The sequence below is a fragment of the Anomalospiza imberbis genome, chromosome 5 (genome assembly GCF_031753505.1).
Source record: "Anomalospiza imberbis isolate Cuckoo-Finch-1a 21T00152 chromosome 5, ASM3175350v1, whole genome shotgun sequence".
Taxonomy (NCBI): domain Eukaryota; kingdom Metazoa; phylum Chordata; class Aves; order Passeriformes; family Viduidae; genus Anomalospiza; species Anomalospiza imberbis.
This window is the reverse complement of record NC_089685.1, coordinates 26,284,063-26,304,322: the sequence shown is the minus strand read 5'-3', so window position 1 is coordinate 26,304,322 and position 20,260 is coordinate 26,284,063. Positions and strand designations below refer to the sequence as shown.

The following is a 20,260-nucleotide window of genomic DNA, read 5'->3' as shown; positions in this document are numbered from 1 at the left end:
TGCACTTAAGAACTGTCATGAGTCGAGGCAGAAAAGGTATGTTTTTGACGGTGGAGTATTGAGTGGCAAACACAAATGCTATAGTATGTCACTATGTATTTTACACGCAAGACACTCAAAGTACATTTTGAGCTCCTTTTTAGATTGCCACAAAAACTGAAGACTTTTTTCCTGAAGAATATTATGAACTATCTGATAAATTATTTTAGCAGGGGAACACAACAATTTGTGGGAATTAAAGCATGTAAAATCTCCTGACTTGAAAGAAACTGTAAGACGGAACAAGCTTAGAGAACTGACTATAGTCTGAAGCATCTTTGCTGTTGTTTTTAACATGCTTCCTTTCTAAGTATTCAAGGTGATTTGAAAAGGGCAAGAGTGATATAAACCAAAAAATCAAGTTTTCCTACATCTGGCTCATACCTACAACAGTTTCTAAGGGAGAGAAAAGACTTCTCTCTCCTGTAATGCAAGGTGTTATCCTTTATTGACAACAACAAGGTGGCAGCCAAAGCTAATGAGGCTTCAGAACCCGCCACAGAACACTATCACAGAAAAAGACAGCAAGTGAAAAATAAAAAGTAGTGTAACAACAATATTTTCCATGAGGTGTCAGCAGAAGTATCTGAACATATTGCTAAAATCTTGCAAGTGCTTTTTCAGGCTTCTAAGGAGTCACAGGAGAATGAATCTCATGTGTGTGCTATAAATAACCTCCCATAGTTTATCTTTCACTCGCTTGGTACTCAAAGTGGCATCACTGCTCACTTCCTCTTTCTCTTTCCAACCTTCACATCCACTACTGGCATTCTGTGCTGCTCTTCCCTCTTTGCCCTCCTTACCCTGACAAGCCTTTTCAAAATGCAACTAATCTATTTGCTACCTTTAGTTTCCAGCCTTCTGCAACATGTAAAATAATTCATGTGCCACATCTTTCATGTTGAATATTCACATATTTAAAAGTATTCAAATTTATCCAATGTCACCTAAGAACTGCATATTTAACTGTGAACTTTTTTTTTCATGAGGGAAGAATAGGATTAGCAATGTATCACAGAGTAAGCACATATTATATGGACAGTCAGAACGACTATGTATAAGTTTTTCTTGATTAATATAATTAACATATTTAAGAAGCAAAACATTAAACTTAGTAATGTATCCTTCTATTTTCAGTACATGATTTTTATACTTATTGTCCAATAAGATTTGTGATATTCTAAACCTTATACATATATATATGGCTAGATTCTATCTGAGAATATAATCAAATTAGAAATGGTTAAATATATAACTTCAGTCTTGATAAGTAAGCTTTTATGTGCTTCTTGGTTATCCACTAAAGATGGCAAAACATACATTTTTAAGATAAACATTATGCTTGAAATCAAGTTAAAGAAGCCTGCAATGTACAATACAGTTAGTTAAAGTATGAAATCTACTACATGAATGGCATTACAAATACCATTCACTGGAACCTCAAAAACGAGATTTTTCTATGGTTATATTTCAACTAATTGACATTTCACAGGGAAAACCAACAACCAACATTTGAATACAGGGACAACAGACTCATAAGCCTCCATTTCCGGTTTCATTTCAAGTTTGAGCCCCCCCCACTTTGAATGACAGAATTCAGAAAACATTAGCAAGGTGATATTAAAAAAAAGAAAACAAAAAATGCAAATTCAACATCTCCTCTGAGTCAAACCACCACCTCATAATAACAAAGGTCAGTTGTGTCCCATTCCTTTAGTCTCACACACAAATTTATTTCAGACAGTTCCAGTAATGTACAGCTGACTGTGAGGACTATTGTTAAGCTCTGAAATTAGAACTCTGCATCTTGCTCAGCTGGAATGCAAAGCTACCAGTCAGTATGCAGATTGTAAATTCATTTTTTTCTGAAGTGTAATGTATCATTGTTCTGGTTTTGGCCATGAGGGGTGAGGTCTGCAGCTGTGTGGGCTTGTCTAAGTTGCTATTCTATAGCAGCTACATCATGGATGGTGTGGAAGTAAGGAACTCTGGCTTCCAGGAAAGAGAGATGTGACTTCAGGTCAAGAGAGAGCCTGGAGGGAGGGGAAACTCATCCACCATTGTTGATTGTTGCCCAGGCCCTAGGTGAGCATTTGCATGTGAATCACCCTCTTTTGCACACTTTTCTTAGTAGTATTGCTGCTGTTTCTGTTTCTTTTTCTTATCTCATTGCTCTTTCCAGTAAATTGTTTTCATATCACCTCAGGATCTCTCCCTTTTGCATATCCCACCAAAGGGAGCAGGAAAGTGGCTCATGGTTTTCTTTTTAGTTGTGAGTACTAAACTGGGGAATACCGTTCCTAAAACACGACAGTAATGTCCATGGCAAATTTTATATTCCTGGTGAAAATGTGAAGCAGAAATGTCAAGCAGTAATTTGATCAATAATTTGATCAGCTCCAGAACTGAACAGAACTCCAGCAAATTTTAGCTCCTCAGCACAGAATAAAAGTTTATATTATATAGTTCCTTGAGGAAAATTCAGTGATTTTTATTTTAAAATGTGCACATGAACAGCAGTTTTGTACATTTTCATCTATTTTTCTCTATGTGCAAAGATGTTTCTTTCATAGATGTTAGTCTTTTTACAATAGAGCGACTTCATTTGCAAACTAAGAAACCCCTAAGAATGCAAACAGAAAGGCAGCAAATTACTCACCTGCATTGGAGCCTGTCAAGTTGTAACGTGCATTCAGCTTTTTAATGATATTTTCATGGATCTGATACCAGTCACTCTCTGTGTTGCACCTGGAAAAATTATAACTTTCTTAATTCTGAAATGGGAACACAAGTTCATCAGACCAACTTCACAACATATCCCTAAATAAATCCTCTTTAGCTCATGAAACAAATAGGAGCTAACAAAGCCCCATGAAACTACCTGTCTCAATGGAAACAGTGCCCTTACCATTTGAGAAAGGCAGCATGAAACACCTGCTTCATGTGGCAAAGGACAGGAGAAAGATAGGAACAACTGTGCTGAAGAACTCAGCCATGACCAAGTTCATTTCTGCATAGATCTATCTTTCAGGGCTAACCCACACAGAAATTTATCTTGCGACACTCTAAAGAAGACACAGAACTCAGAGCTGATCTTAGTAAACAGAAAAATCTGTGCTATACACTTCGAAGTTACTTAAAAAGGTTATCTTCAGGAGGTAGTTAATGAAAGAGCAAATTACATTTCAGTATACATTTAGAAAATAGCTGGTTTTCCATAAGGAAAACCTGACTGTGTTCTAATGATCAAAGTCTAGACTTGAGTTAGCCTGAGCAATAAATCTGATTTCTAGTGATAATTGTTCTTCCATTGTTTTTGTTATCTTAAAATAAACAGGCAATTTTAAAAAAAAAACCCAAAATATATTAGGTAGACAAAACTAGCAATTTGTTAACCAAGAGTGAATGCTTATCTGACTTTAATCTTCTGGGAGTCTAAATAAGAGCCAGCCCACCTGCCCACTGTTACACTAATCTGCTTTTCTGCAGCACTGATTCCAGCAGTTCTAATTCACCACAGATGGAGACAGAGGAAAGACACCCACGCCTTCAAGATTTGAGTGCTACCCCTGGGAAGGGCAGAACTTTCTCATACACATGACAATATGTGTCTAAGGTATATGTAGTTAGACTAGACCATTCCACAAAACAGTTCTTACTGTCATGTCCAAGATCAGCAGGAAATTGCATGCATTGAGTTGCTGCTAGAAAATTGAACTTTCTTCCAATCGCTATCAGCTAAAATCCACTATCTAATCAAGCATTCATTTTTAAACCTACTTTTGATTTTTCACTCTCCAGCACCAACTGCCTTCTATATTTTTATTATTCCCATTATATAGTTGCTTTATTTCACAAAAAGATACTGTGTCTGCTTTTTTTTCCTGTAGCTACAAAGTACTTCCACTAGATGCCTTGGCAGCACAAGGCACTTAAGTCCAAAAAGCACTTTATGTTGCCATAATAAGAGAGCTTCAGAATAATATGAAAAATGCTGATACATACACAAATACCTAAAAGGATGTAGCCTTCACCTTTACTATTCTTCCACTTTATAAACACACCTGTAGAACTAGCCAAAATTTCCACACTGTGATAAAAAAAGCCAAAGAACCCAGCTACTGTGCATTTTTGGAAAAGAAAGGAGCTAGAGCTATTTAGTTACACTGCATTTAACACCACTGATTCTGAGGCAAATGACTCTAAGGTGCTTTCAAAAATTAAGAAAAAACCATTTCTTACATGTAGACTTTTAAGACAAGATCATCCTTTGAATCTCCTGCGAGCAAATCTGCAATACTGAGGACTGCACAGCCAAAAGGCCGTCTATATTGTACATTGCAGGCATTTTTCTTTTCTCCAGCTCCCATTCGTCCTGCCAAACAAAACACATATTTGATTCATAATCCATGGAACTGTGTCTCTCCAAACCACAGAAGAGAGGCAGCAAGCAATCCAGCTCAGACAATGCCAAGTGTACTCCCACTGGGAACCTACCTGGTCCATCTTTGTACTACATTCAGATAGTAAATGGTACAGCAAGTCCACTATGTGGTGATCTTGAAAGGTCTCCAAGAAGACCAGAGGTTCTGCTCATCCTCTCATGACCCTCACTCAACGAACACCAATTTGTAATACCCAATCACAGAATCCTCATGACACTATCAAATTAAATTTATTGCTCAGACATGACAGAGTGTTCAACATTCGCTGTCTGATAAGAATAATTTTATTGCGGCTGTTGCTACATCATTTATGTAAGAGGTGTGATCGAATCATTACAATTTTATAACCAAATGCTGTTTCCTTATAACCAACTGGACAGCAAGAGAATAATTGACCAGTTGCAGGAAAATAAAGAAGGAGAGGATGAAACACAGGGAGAAAAGATGACAAAAGGCAGAAGAACAATTTTTGGTAAGGAAAGAAAGAAGGCAGTCAAGGAAAAGAGATTTGAAACAAAATATTTTTTCTACCTTTTTCTATTTGATTTAAATACAATTTATCAATCTTCCCGCTGTGTTCCTGGCATTCAAAACTGCCCTCTTTCTATCAACTTTATTCAATTGTGCACTAGCAGTTATGTATCTTTCCCACCAAGTCTTAATTTCAGTCAAAAAAATCCTATAGCAGCAGTTGCTGCAGGGCAATGTCTCCTCCAAATATCCCTATGCATCACAGCAGCTTGAAGAGTAATTGTTCATTTTCACACCACAAAGTAGATAAATGTTGTTTTAACTTTGTAATATTTCAGTGATTCACATATAAACTTGGCTGTGAATATATTTGAAAATTATACAACTGGAAAAATCCTACTCTTTAATATTTTTAAAACGTTTATTCTTCTAACTGCACTTTCATAAGACTTTACCTTATATTTTCTAAAATCTTGCCAAAAAACCAAAACACTGTATTTTGGTGAAATATCAAATCAGCATAAAAATGCGCCAAAAATTATTTCTTACAGCTGCAAAATAAAGTTTACTTTGTAACAATTTTTTTCTGAACTCAGCATAAGTTACAGCAACTATACTTCAAACCAAAGTGTCTTTCAAAAATAGGAAGAAAAGTTATATTTTGTACTGCACCAATGCAACTAGTGGCAGATTACAAAGAAAACAATATATGGAAGAGGTCAGAAGCAGACCCAAAGATTATTGTTTCACATCAGTACAGCCCAGAGGACTTAAAATAAGTACACAAACATTAACTTTTCTTCTCCTCCACTTTTTTTTCTAGAGGACTTGATCTCTGTATAGAGCATCAGAGATAAATTTTTTTATGAAATATTGTCCATTTTTTTCACCTCTCCCCCTTTTTAAAGGAGTCAGGGAGAAGACAAAATTAATCTGAACGATATCAGATATACATCACATACTATATACAAATGAGGTAGGTTAAGTGTCCAGACAAGCTTTTCTATGTTCAAAGGATGCTTGAAATTATACTTCAGAACAAGAATGGACTCCCCATGAAAACTCCATCATCTTAACACAGTTCATCTTTGACATTTTCATTTATTTTGGGATAGTAACAAAGTATACTGTATCGAAACTCAGCAGTATACTTCATAAATAACATAAAACATTGCTGAGAAATCCAGGTGATTTTTCGAACAAAAAAAAAGGCATTTTCTTTTCCAAAAGTTTGTTCAAAAGTATAGCTATTATAACAAACCCAAAAGCTAGCCCCAAGCAGTTTTCTTTTATTTACTGCCATATGTCTAACAAATAAAACATTATACCTACCTATTCGGATAATGTGCACAGTGATATAGATGTCCTTCCTGAGTTCACTGCTACCCAAATCCTGCACAAGATCAGAACCTCATTATTTATGATTCCTGATTAAAATGCGACTTTTAAAGAGACCTCCACACACAGTTTCACTGCCACTGAGTTCATTTATACAACATTAACAAATCCCTTCAACACTTTAAATTGGCAGTCATGCACTCAAAATGAGCATCCTAAAATATCCTGGTTAGAATTTGCTGTAATGTAGCAAAAGCAGTGGGAGGGCACAAGAGACTTGCTGTGTGCCTTGAACATAGTGATGCATTTGTGGACATATAGAGAGTGCTGCACAAACAATTGTTTGAGTGTAAAAAGTACAAGGAGGAAACATAACTGGTCTTTGTTGCAGAGAGAATGACTGGTACGTATGCCTACATGGAAGTTCAATGAGTGTCCACATACTGCCATAAAACATTCAAACCGAGGGTTCATACATACCCTTCAGCCCCTCAAACCAGCCTATTGAGTTGATGTTCACAGCAAAGTACGAGCTTAGGGAGCAGCTCTGAGTCAACCACACAATAACAATTTAATCCAACTTCTATTCTCAACATCCAGGGCAAAAAAATATTGAGATTAGGAAGAACTCACCACAAAGAGAGAACAGTGTCTTTCAGGCTTTTCTGGACATTTTGGCAAACCATTTCTATTCAGTCTTAAAAAAAATCTTTCACTGTAAGAAAACAAATATGACAGATACTTTGAACAACACTACAGCAAAAGTAGACATCATTTTGATCTTATTTCCAGATGCAACCTTTCTCAAGATAATAATGAATTAAATAATTTCTTTCTGAAAGTATGTATGTATGTATAAATGAAAAAAAAGGGGAGACGTTAATGAAGGGTGGTGATTAACTTAATCACCTAAGAAAATTACTAAAAACTCAATACAAAATAGAAGACTGATTGTCATTTGGAAGAATGATATTGTACATCCTAGTACACAGAGAAACAAAAACGATAGAATCCATTTATCCTAGAACTAAAATTAGATGTGTAGTAAGTTGGTATTGATTCTTGCAAAACAAATGTCAACATCACCATGTCTATATTCAACCAATATTCTTTTTCATATATAGGATGATGATCATAAGAGACATTTTTCTTACACAACTCTGTTAAAACCTCTTACTACAGTACACTGATTTTAGAAATTTTGTAAGAGTCTTGAAAGTTCCAGCAGGGCAAATTTCATTTCTGAAATCCTGTTTTGCAATCTACTGTGGGGTCTTAACTGCTGCAGCTGATGCAAGTATTAATACTGCTAGTAGGAAGATGCAGAGAATTCTTATTTCCAAATAGAAGAGGGCACAAGACCACACCAGAAGAGAAATTATTCTTTCAAATATTTCAATTAGATAGTAGGATTTATGGATAAACTCTATGCAAACCTGGCAATTCTTGTATGGCAATATTATAAAAAAGCCAACCTTCCATGCTTCAGATAATTTTCTCTAAGACACAGCCTCATAAGAAATGTAATAATCATAATTCTGTAGTGAGAGATGTGGAATATGGGAAAGGCAAGTAAGTGTTACAGACATTTCCCTTCGCCCTCTCACCCCCAGCCAGCCAGACACATGAATCTGGATGTCCTGTTATGCTCAAATCAGAAATAAAATTTCATAAGTACACCTATTTTTTATTCTCAGCTGTATCCACATCTTCTGCTTATTCCAGAAGCTAAACATGGTTTACCACTGCTCTATATCAAGCATAGCTTTTCAAAATGCAGCTGGAAAATCACTAGGAATATGTTGGATAAGATCCATCTCAATAGAGACTAATTAAATCTTTATTGCACCAACATTTGCCTTGTAGAAAATCTGCATTGATCACTCACAGAATCAGTCATTCACATTAAAAGGGACCTCAAAGGGCCTCTAGGTCCAAACTCCTGCTCAACATGGGGTCAGCTATCAGGTCAGATTAGCTTGCTCAGAGCTTTAGCCAGTTGGGTCATTAAAATCTTCAGCTATGGAAAGCACAACGGCTCTCTGAAAAACCCATTCCAGTGTCTAACTGTCCTCAACTTTTTTCTTTACATCCAGATGCACACCTTGTTTCAGTATGTATCCCTTGTCTCTCACTGTCCTGCTATTGATGTTATTGATCTTGTAGGTAAATGGGGACAAACTTTTTACTGGAGATGGTTGCCATAGGTCAAGGGATAATGAATATAGACTAAAAGAGGGTTGATTCAGACTAGAAATAAGAAAGAATTTTTTTTACAATGGCAGTGGTAAAACACTGGAACAGGTTTTCCAGTGAGATAATAGATGCCCCACCATGGAAATACTCAGTCAGGTTGGACAGGGTTCTGACCAGCAAGACTCCAAGCCTCTATGATCTTGGAGGACTTTTCCAACCTTAATGATTCTGTGACAATGTCTCAGCTCATTGCTGAGGGGCTGAACTAGATGACCTTTAAAGGTCACTTCTGACCCAAAACATTCTACGCATCTGTGATTATTCTGTGATTTATCTCCCCTCAAAACTGCTTCTTTTCCAGTTTGAACAAGCTCCACTGCCTCAACCTGACCTACCAGTGCAGGAGCTCCTGCCCACAAATGTGAGTGAGGCCTTTTGCTGAATTCACTTCAGCTCATTAATACTGATCTTGTACTGAAGGACCCAAAACTGGCATGGTCTGACCAATGTTGAGCAAGGGATGATCACTTCCCATATGCAACTGGCTGCTTTCTTGTTGACACAACCCAAGATGCTGTAGCACTCAAGAGCACACTTCTTGAGAGCTATTTCTGGAGAATGCTTTATGTTTTTATGTGCCAGCTAGCCAGACTGAACAAGTAAATATTTAAGACTTTTAAATGAGATTCTTTGAAAACTTTTATGCAATCTTCAGCTGTACAGCTTTTTTAATCAGACATCATAAAAGGCAGAACCTAAGTAACAGTAGAGGGGAGCTCACACATCAACATACATGAAAATGTTATTTCTTCAACAAAATGCTGTTTTTCTCATTCACCTTTTATGATATAGCAAACTTCAGCAGCTCAGGTCTCCATGAGAACAGTAAAACTGAGTTTTAAAAATTGTTTATGTAAGTGTATTTTTACAGAGAAACAAGCTAGTATTTTGCTGTTGATTTACAACTGGTTTCAAAATAATTATGCTTTTTCATTTAGAATTTAGCTAATTTGCAATATTGGGAAATACAGTAGAAAAAGTGCAGAATTTTATTTATAGGTCTCTGTACATTGAACAAGAATTATTTATTATATTACCAAAGTAGCTAAAGTTTTAGGACCCCATTATGTGTAGCACGAGTCCAAGGTGGATACAAATGAAAAAGTCCTTTCCAGGAGTAACAGAGCTTCCATGCATGGTATGTGTCAATAAAAATTTGGCAAGTAAAGGTGATTCTGAATTTCACCACTTTATCTTCAATCTATACAACAAGTTGAAAGTAATATGTACATACATACACATCACATCTCACTATGTTTTTGTCTTTAAAACAAATGCTAGATATGTTGGTTCAAAGAATAATACCATTCATAAGTGATTTTCATAGTTTACCTGTTAACTGGGAAATATATTTAACTGGGAGAGTATTCTGTATCTAATTAAGTTTATATTCCACACAAACAAAGACACATCTTTTAAAAGCTTCCAATTCACTATCCACTACAATATGAAATTTTCAAGCTCTGCTTATACTCACAGATCATGAGATTATGATTCACAACATAACTAAAAGCCAAAAACTTCTGTGATGCTACAAAGAAATATCCTGATATCAACAGATATGTAATGGTTATGCAGATCTACTTTCCTCATTTGTATTTGAAATTTTCTTTCACTGAAACAGAGGACTCAGGGGCAATGAAATAAGCAAACCGAAAACAACAACAACAATAAAATCTTAATCCTTGCTTGGTGCTTTATGATAGCTTTTTTTAACTAGAAACATATGAGAGTACCAGTTACACCTCAGATTAAAATGGTTATTTTTGAACATTTCCAGGGAGCAAATGCAAGCAGTTAGACTTGTGAGATTACAAGACAAAAATGGCGATGTTATATCTATGTACATAAAGCATGGGTATTTATATACCATTTCAAAGGATTTTTGTAGAGACCAACAGGTCAGAAAAAGTGTTAAGGAAAGTAAACAGCCTTCATAAAATAAAATACAGACTTCCCAAGATCTGAAAGTTTGGCCTCAAACAGCAGTAAAAATCTCAGAGGGTTAAACCTAGAGCTAGTATTGCACAGCAGTTTTCTCAGCAGTCAGCTAAACATACATAGATACAGCAAATACGCACAGCAGAACCACAAAACAGAAATACCTCTTCTTTTTATAAAGACAACTTGATTTGAGTTTAGACTACAACAAACTTTTCATGAGCACCAATTTTGCCACTTAAACATGTTGTACACATTTAAACTCAGCTGTCTTCCCACTGAAAATAAGGAAATAACTAATGCTGGAGAGATTAATTTAAGAAGGTCAACAAGGGATTTTTGTACTGTAACTTCTCATGTATTAGCAGAGTAACAACATGTTCCAAATCTGCAGGCTTAACAGATGCATTTTAAAGGAACATGGCTGAAAATAGTTCTATTTTCATATGTGACCCCTATTTCCTTAGTATTAGCAGGAAAATATTACCAGTCACATGGTACCAGTCTAGACAGATTGCTTGCTCTATGATTTATAAACACACTATCAAAAAAAATCTGGCCAGATTTATACCACATGGCATATTCTTGTGGCAAAACAGTCATAGTCCTCAGTACAGCTCCACTTCCAGACATCTTTATAAATGCTCTCTACTTCAAAATAAGTTACAGTGATTTCCAAATTAAACAATGAGGAGCAATAAGAGAATTCTGCCACATAATTCACCACCAAGTTTATTACATTCCAGAATACTGTAAATGGAAGTTCAGTAGGAACTTGAATCTGAATTGACTTCATTTACAGCTAAAGGCTCAGTGGTTCCATAAAACCCAGATCAGACACAAAATGTTATCCTCACACTTAGTGGTGAAATACAGAGGAATGTTGTACAACATATCATAAGTTATTGGAAGATCATGAAGCCTTAAAGTATATCCTTAACCAGAGAATAACTGAATGATAAATGTGCCAACATGACTTAGTAGTACCAGCTGATTCACAGTAAGTCAGGTCCTGCATTGCATCTGTTATGTACTTAAAAAAACATTCCCAAATTTCTAACTGTAAAATACAAGACAATAAGCAAAGGGGGACAGAAAAGGAAGAATGAATACTATAAAAATATCAGCCAATTTCAGATAAAGATCAAAGCAAAAATACTAACAAAAAAACCCCAAACAATATTATTATGGTACATCGAAGCTTATCTTTCTGTCCCCTAGCCATGCTGACAATGTGGGGGAAGAAGAAGAAAAAAGCATTCAAAGAATGTTCACAGATTTATGCAGTGGAGCCCAATATCCCTTGGCTAGCTGTACAGTTAACAGGGAAAAAAGAAAGCAGAAAAGGAGATTGGAGAAAAAGCAAAACAGATTTACATAGTTAATTCAAGCTCCTGCTCTCATCCTCTTTTACTTCTTTATTAACTGAAGACAGCCTTGAGAAATTAGATTTTATTACAGATTTTATGAACATAACCTATATTATTTTAGATAATTGCACCTGTATTTTAAATGAAAGATGGCATCATACATTTCTTAAAAGAGCTAGAAAGCAGTAACTTTAAATTACTTTTCATCACGTACCAGGAGCCAGAGGAAGATGACAGTTTAAAAACAGAATACTGTTCTTAGGAACCTATCAACATATATTTACAACTAAAGAAAAAAACATATATCAGAAGCTGAAGCCTTCACTGTTCTTAGTCTGCCATCAGGGATAAACATTTTGCATCACAGAATTACCAGTACACAGACCTACAGATCCTTTAAGCTGAATTAGAGTCTTTATTATTATCCTAGTCAATGACTGAGCTAACAGCATGGATACAAGCAGATTTGCAGTATCTTTCCCCAAAGATGGAAATTAAACCTGAAGGGAGCAGGAGAAATCGGCAAAGTGAAGGGAAACAACAGCATTTAAGAAAATTCCCCTTCCTCCAACACCTTCCGGCTTCCTATGTATTCAATGCCATTTGGAGTTTCACAAGGAGCAAGCCTGTGTTTTGTGTCAATCCTAACATGCCTTTTGCTGATAGTTAGTGTGACTGCAATATGTTACTCGTGAGATGATCTGTAAACCAAATATATATATATATATATATATATATATATGTATATATACACACACACACACCCCACTAGTGCTCAATATATCTCACAGTTACCTAAATCTGCCGCATACATGTCATGGCTGGTTCACATACCATTTATTTCTGAATGTAGCAAGTTGTTTAAGCTCTACTAGCCACATGACAGGTCACCTCTTCCAGTGCTTTCATCATCACATTTTAAAACAGTTACTTCTCCTGTCAGTTTTCAATTTTTGCAACAGAATCAGTAAGAGAATTATTTGTTAATGCATATGAGTGGTGTAATTGATACCACAGGTTCCTCTTGGGCTGGTTTTTCTATTTTAAAAATGTGTCTATCTATACAAGCTCAGATCAAAGATCTATAAGCTAACACCCTTCGTCCAACTACAGCAAGTAGAAGATATTTAAGACAGAATCTCTAAACAGTGGATAAGAGGGTGGATTTGTTTCACTGAATATGGCTCTTTGTGAGAGGAACTGAGCTAAATCATGAAATACAACTAATTTCTAACACACCCTCACTCCTGGGGGAGCTTATGAAAGGTATAATTAAATGAAGCTCTGTCTACCGTAAAATACAAAACCAAACCTTCTCAGAAACATATATCAATATATAGGATGACATAATTTTAAAAAATATGTCCACATATTAAACCACATTCAGAAATGTACATATCAAGTAAACCATCTAAAGAGGTAATTTATTCCAAATGCATAAAAGACTCGAACAAGAGTAGTGGCTGCTCTCTTGTCAAAGTGACCTTTACATTTTCTTTGAGTTGTTTTAACCTTCCTGCTAAAATTAGGGCTAACTCTTGAATTTGCAGGAAGTAAATAAAGTTAGGCTGGTTTTGTTTTATTTTTGCTTCTAAGGAGTAGCAAACCAGAGCAGTAAGTGACTAAACTAGAATGGAGGACTCCTTTAAGAGTCTGCTAGACAGGAAAATCAAGATACTTCATCTCTCCTGCATCTGTGAGGCATATATACCTATATATAAATACATATATGCGTTGATTTTGTGTAATTCACTGCAGCACAGTTTTAATACTGTGCAAGATTAGATATTTTTGTGAACACGACACAGGAAATTGAAAACAACACTGAACTACCCTAAATTGTGATCCACTATGAATACAATCATGCTTTTGTGGAAATACAGTAACAGAAAAGTAGCCCTGAGCTAATTCATGGTTCTGGCTCCCATGGGTTGTTCCCTTTATCAGAAATGCTTCTAGTTTCTTTATCTTAAATCCCTGCCCTGCTTAGCAGGCATATCTGCATGGAAAAAGTCAGGATCCAAGAGTAGCTCAAGACAAAAAGCATCCATGGATAATATGGAGGTATCTGAGCAATAATTTCCAAGGAACAGTATGAAAAAAATGAAGGTTAAACACACTAAAAATAGTATTTTATGGGAAATAGAGTAGATTATCTGGAGTAGATTAATAGAGTAGATTATCACCTAGTGATAGATTTAAAATTTTAGGGAGCACCTGGATTGTGCTCCTAATATAAATCATTCACATTGCTGAAAAAGTACAATAAAGTCCAGTCTGAGCTCTGCCTTTAGTAATTGTTCACACCTCCAGAAATTCTGTGCTATTGCTACCAGGCTACCAGGTAATTATGTCTGAGACACAGTTAAAAGACATCCTTAAACAACTCAAAAATACCACATACACTTTTTTTTCCCCCGAGAATGATACTAATTCTCATAGATAATGTTAGAAAAAAAACCCTGTCTTCATGTAGGGTTATTTATTAATAGAGCCCCTGAATTTCCATGACATTCAGAGACTCAAGACTTAAATATCAAACAATCAAATATAGAAAAAGAAACCATATGCAGAAGCAGAAAATCTTAATACCAAGTAATGTACCCAATTAATGCGTATGTATGTATACACATATAAAAAATTTTTTTTCTCCATCTCTCACCAGCTTTTGTACTTAAGATACGTTGCTCCATTTCAAATTATTTCCAAATCTGGATTTAAACTGTCTTCACAATCATTTTCCAAATCTAATTTGTTTTCATCTCTGATGTCAGAATAAAATGAAGGAACAAGAATCAGAAAAGAAGATGGAAAGTAATGACAGACTCACACATTGTAAACCTGGGCATCCTGGTGGACACCAAGTCAAACATAAACCAGAAATGTGCCCTGCAGTACAGGAGGCCAATGATATCCTGGGATGCATTAGACATGAAGGAAGTGATCATTTTCCTCTCTACTCAGGACTGGTTATACCACACTTGGACATGATTAAAGGACTGGACAGAATACTCTGGCAGCTGGGATTCTTGAGCTTGGAGAAGAGAAAGCTCAGAGGAGATCTTATTAATAAATTGGAATATATCTGAAGAGAGGGTGCAAAGAAGACAGTCAAGCAAATTTCACTGGTTCCCAGTGAGGCAATGGACATAAACTGAAGCATAGGAGGATCCCACTAAGCATCAGGGAACAAATTCTTTACTGATGGATGGTGTCTAAGCATTGGCACAGGTTGTCCAGGGAGGTTGTGAACTCTTCATCCTTGGAGATACTTAAGAGCCATCTGGACATGATTCTGGGGAACCAGCTCTAGACCAGATGACTTCTGGACTTTCCTATCAGCTCAACCATTCCATGATTTTGTGATTATGTGTAAGTACCATGTACAGGCAGCCCAGACAGATGGCCGGGTCATTTGGGTCTTTATGAAAATATGGTTTTTTACAGTCTTTTTCATCTTCCACCTCTGAAAGTTAGTAACTGCCACGATGAAACATTCTGCCACTTGTCTGCTTGCCCAGAAGTTCCAAACTACTATAATTAACAAACTATCCCTCACAACAACATGTGACATGGTTTTTTGTGAGTCAGAGTGCCAAGGTTGAAAGTACTGTACCTTTTTATCAACTTCTGTAGCCCTGCACTGAAGTTGCAAGGCTACAGCTTCTCAAATATAATCACCCTACAGCTACACAAATATAATATCCATCTCCTTTGTGGTCTAGAGTTCAACATGACTTAGAAGCAACAAAGAATTTATTTAAGTCTCCTGCATTTAGAGAGCTGATGTCTGGAGAACTGATTCTAAGTAAACTAGATACTGAAAGTCAAGTGTAACCTATTTCTGTGCTTAAAATAATATTGAAGTTTTGAGCTCCTGTACAACAGAGACCATAGGGGTATATTAGAAGAAAGACATCTTGGGTTGTCAGTAGTGAACCTTGAGAGTAGAGAAAATGTACTATTAGCTTGATTCAAGAGGGATCCAAGCCCTTTCTTGCTGTTGTGAACAGTAATAGTGAGTTGAGTAAACTTTAATTAGAGTGATGACTAAAAGTAAGGTTATTTGAAATGAGCAGTTCTCAGGTTTGAAGATGCTGATGGAGGTGGCAAAATAGGTCTTTAAATGTTCTCTCATTATACCAAAATCCTTTTAACATTATTGTGGAATAAGGGGGAAAACTGATAGTATGTCTTTTCAAAAATTTAAGAACTAAAACACCAAGTAGTGAATATTTTCACTAATTAATGTGGACTTAAGCTTTTGGCAAGTGATTTCACTGAATTAAATGAATAACAAAACTGAAATAAGAAAGAGATAAAAAGATTGATGATGTGGATGTCACTAAAAGATGACATTGAGTGTACAATAAAGGAAGGGTAATCTTATCCTTTGGTATGGTCTGGAGTTTACAAAATAATTAAGGATATAATCAAAAGCTCACCAAAAAAATGCAGTTTGCTTTCGCTGGCCTTGGATAAACAGCCTATTCTCTTTGTGCTGTTTAAGAATCTCTTCTCATTTGAGGGCAATATGATAGTTACAAACAAGGTTATTCAAGGTGATAGTAAAAGGAGGATTAGCATGCCAACTTATCTCCGCTCCCCACACTGATGGGGCCAGAGGCATCAATCATTTCTGATAAGATGTTCATATCATATTGACACAGACACAAAATGTATGTCAATGAAAGAAAATCTTAACATGCTCCATCTTACTGAAGTGCTGCCTTGAAATTTTCCCACTAATAGTACTGCTACTTAGAAAAAAGAACAAAATGGTTTAGAATGCTACATAAGAACTATGGGTCATATTACACATTTAAGAATTTCTACAGCAGTGTGTTGGCATAAGACAAAGGCACAAACTCTACATAAATGTAAAGGTCAGCAAAGGGAACGGGACTCTGAGCAGGAGATGATCCAGCATTTTTATGCATACTCATCAATGCCAAGAACAGGGGCCACAGTCTGAACTGAACAAATGTAAGCAGCATCCTTAACACCTTCCATTCCCTTTTTCATAATACATTACCCAGTGCTGCTGGTGTTTTCAAAATTCTCCTAAAAAAACCCAGGCCAGATCTCTAGATGGTAATGTGCTACATATATTAATACAGTCTTATGGCATCTACACTGGAAAGGTAGGAATGTCAGAGAACATGGGAATAACTTGATTTTTTGAACACAGTCATCTGGTAAATGTTTTCTCTGGGATTTCTTGCTTTGTTTTTTTTAATAGCAGCAGAATATTCTTATAAGAACAGATAAAGTTAACACAGCCTCAGTGAATAATGCACATTGTCTAGAAAACAGCTAAGCTCTTACTTTGTCCCTAGCCACTTGTTAAACTGATTCTATTAAAAGCTAATAAGTGAGATCTCTCCAGGATCTGTTAAGAAAAAAAAAATCAATATATTTCTGATTAAATTATTTGTGTTCTTAGAGCTCCAGTGTAAATGGGCCCCCTGTCCATACTCAGGTCATCACTGCTGAAAAAAAATGCTATATTGGGTAGCTGATACTAGTACATGTGAATGGAAAGCACAGACTGCCATCAGATGTCTTTTATTTCTCTGAAAAATTGCCACTTCAAAATTTGTAACTGTGTAACCCCTTGAAGTATTTATCATTGGCTTTTTAAGTGTGATCCTACTGCTGAAAGAAAAGTTTGTTTCACTAACTTCTGCTCAGGTAAGAGAAAAAGATATCCCCAAAGCCAACAATCATCACCACATTCACACTCTTCAGCACTCTGAATGCTGGGACTCTATATATTCACCTTCATATTGCAAGGAATAGAAAATCTTGTAAAACTTCACCCACTGTAAAAAAGCCCCACATACTACAACAGATTTATAAAGCAGCTAATAAAGAACATCAGAACACAGAGTTGTTGCAGTGTGCTGAAATGTTGCAAATACACATTTCCAGTTTTCCTTTGGAGCTGTAGCAATGGCCTCTTACCTAAAGTTATTGTTTCTCACATTAAATCAATTGCACTCAGGGTTCTATAATTCCTTTGAACTCAGAAATTGTTTTTGCAATGTGATTGCAGTAGAAACAATTACATCCCAAAGCACAACTGAGTTACTCTGTTTTACAGAGCTTTCCCCCATTCAAACTATGATCCTGTAATATCCATCTTACATATACTATTTTATGATATTATACATGATCAAGTTGAATAAGGTGTTTTTGAAGACAATCTTCGACAATCTCCACATTTTGATTCACAAGCCAGAGCAGTCTAGCTATGAGCCCAAACTAGAACATATGCTGCTGCCACTCAGTCCACACAACCACAGATTTTGTCCACAGTAAAATCCTTAAAACATGTACACATTAACATAGGGTGTAGTATGAACTGCTGCTCTACAAATCCACTCCTACTGGATGGGACTACTTGCATAAGTAAACAGCAGTCTTAGACTTTCAAACTGTTGATCTGCTGACAACAAAATTAGATTCTATAAAAGCAAATCTTCAAGGCTCTTTACCAAATTGGTAAGTCCTTCTGATTTTGCTTCTCTCAAACATTTGTGCAACATGCCAGATTCCAGAACAGATTTTATAAAAGCATTTCTTTAACAACATGAAGTACCAGTACAGATCCAGATAGAGTATGTTTGAGCTCATATACTTTAGGAACAACTCCAAGTAGACAGTAAAAGCTCAGCAGTGGCCAGAAAAATAGGACTGAACTAAAAGACAAACAAATCTCATGAGATGTGACTATGGACCTCTTTCATTTTCCAACTACAGTAACAGCACCTCTCTACAACTACATATGCTAAAATACTTCCTTTAGGGTTCTATAATAGTGAAATTAGTTTTAAAATTTAAGTGCCATCATTATAGTATTTTACTTTCTTAAACAACCAAAAATACCCAAGGAACACACAAACTGGGCTTCTGACCTTAACAGAAATAAAAGAGGAAGAGAAACATACGGTTAGAAGACAAAACAGCACATAAATCAAAGAATTTTACTGGGACAAGGCATATGATTGTATCATGTTAAAGCAGTGCCACTCACAGCTTGCTCTACCCCACTCAGGGGCTAATATTGTTCTAGGAAAGGAAACTGCAAAGCAGAAGGAAGGGGAGACAAATGGAACATGGTACAAAAACACACCAGGGAAAACTCTAGGAACTATTGGGGCTTATTTTAGCTGTTTATTGTTAATTTAAGTGATAGCAAAAACTATTTCTAGCAGCTAGTTTAGCCAGAAAATATGGATATATACATATGCATACAGATAAGTGAAATTAGCATGCACCAATTAAGTAGAAAATTAATGACTTACAACTGTAGCCTTAATAAGCATAAGCATGTCATGACTCAGATTTAACTACTTGACTTAAATACTGACAGCTTTTATGCTTCCATAGAATTAGAATATTCATGTTCAAAAAAAGCCTTTTAGAGTGGGAAGGCACACATTAGACAATTATTTTAATACAGGAACACTCTGGAAAATAATATTTATTATTATTGTTTATTAACAGCAACAATAAAGTCATAGATAAACCTGTATTTTATTATTACCCCAAACTCAGTACAAGAGGACTGCCATTATTGTGGATGCCAACATATTTAGAAACATTATTTACTTATTTTTAATAGCAATTTTCAGCAACAAAAGAAAAGTCTGGAGAAAAGTATAATCACATTCTGTCCCAAACAAATGGAAAATTATCCCAAAGGGTATTTACCTCTAGATTAGTAAAGTTGATGGAACACATTCCTATTGCCCAAAGTGGGTACTGATCTCAGTCAGTTAGGTGTAAGTGAGGCATAGCAGCCCTTACCAATCCAGAGAAATCTTTAGATAGAAAGTCTGAAAATAATAAACCTTGAAGCATCACTGATTTTTTCTGTCACTATCTGATGCCAGATTTCTGCTCTGGGGAAGTTACTAATGCCTTTCAAAATCAGATTTTCACATCTCATGAAAAACCTATTATCTAATTCTCAGTACATGTTGGAAAAATTATGAGCATTTATACATGCTGTTAAAGATGAAAAAAATATTTAATTGAAAGTAATCTAGCTATAAATATACTTATTCTTTCTTTTATTAATAGAATCATAGAATGGTTTGGGTTGCAGCACAACTTAAAGATCATCTAACATTGAGCTATTCAAAACACTAAAGGAATACTAAGATACATTATCAAAACCAGGACAACTGTTAAATATTTTATGGTTTTAGTTTCCATCTCTTTACTTATTTTAAAAGGTGCTATTCTAAAAATGCACTGGTAGGTCCCACAATGAGAACACCAATGTTTATGTTTAATTAGGAGAATATTCCTTAACCATATACATTGCCTACCACAACAAATCTGTTCTATTTAAACTAAAAAAAAATTCAACACATAGTGAAAAGCAGT

The 20,260-nt window shown here is 35.7% G+C and overlaps 1 protein-coding gene across 3 annotated transcripts in view; it reads right to left on the bottom strand.

Annotated features, from left to right (window-relative positions):
* DOCK4 (dedicator of cytokinesis 4) overlaps positions 1-20,260 on the bottom strand; it is a 221,471-nt gene that overhangs the window by 106,629 nt on the left and 94,582 nt on the right. For all 3 annotated transcript variants that reach the window (XM_068189962.1, XM_068189961.1, XM_068189963.1), the window contains exons 9-12: positions 6,927-7,008; positions 6,288-6,348; positions 4,282-4,414; positions 2,699-2,787 (exon numbers count right to left, since the gene is read on the bottom strand). In XM_068189962.1, coding sequence (XP_068046063.1) covers positions 2,699-2,787; positions 4,282-4,414; positions 6,288-6,348; positions 6,927-7,008 — 365 coding nt within the window. The remainder of the gene's footprint in view (positions 1-2,698; positions 2,788-4,281; positions 4,415-6,287; positions 6,349-6,926; positions 7,009-20,260) is intronic.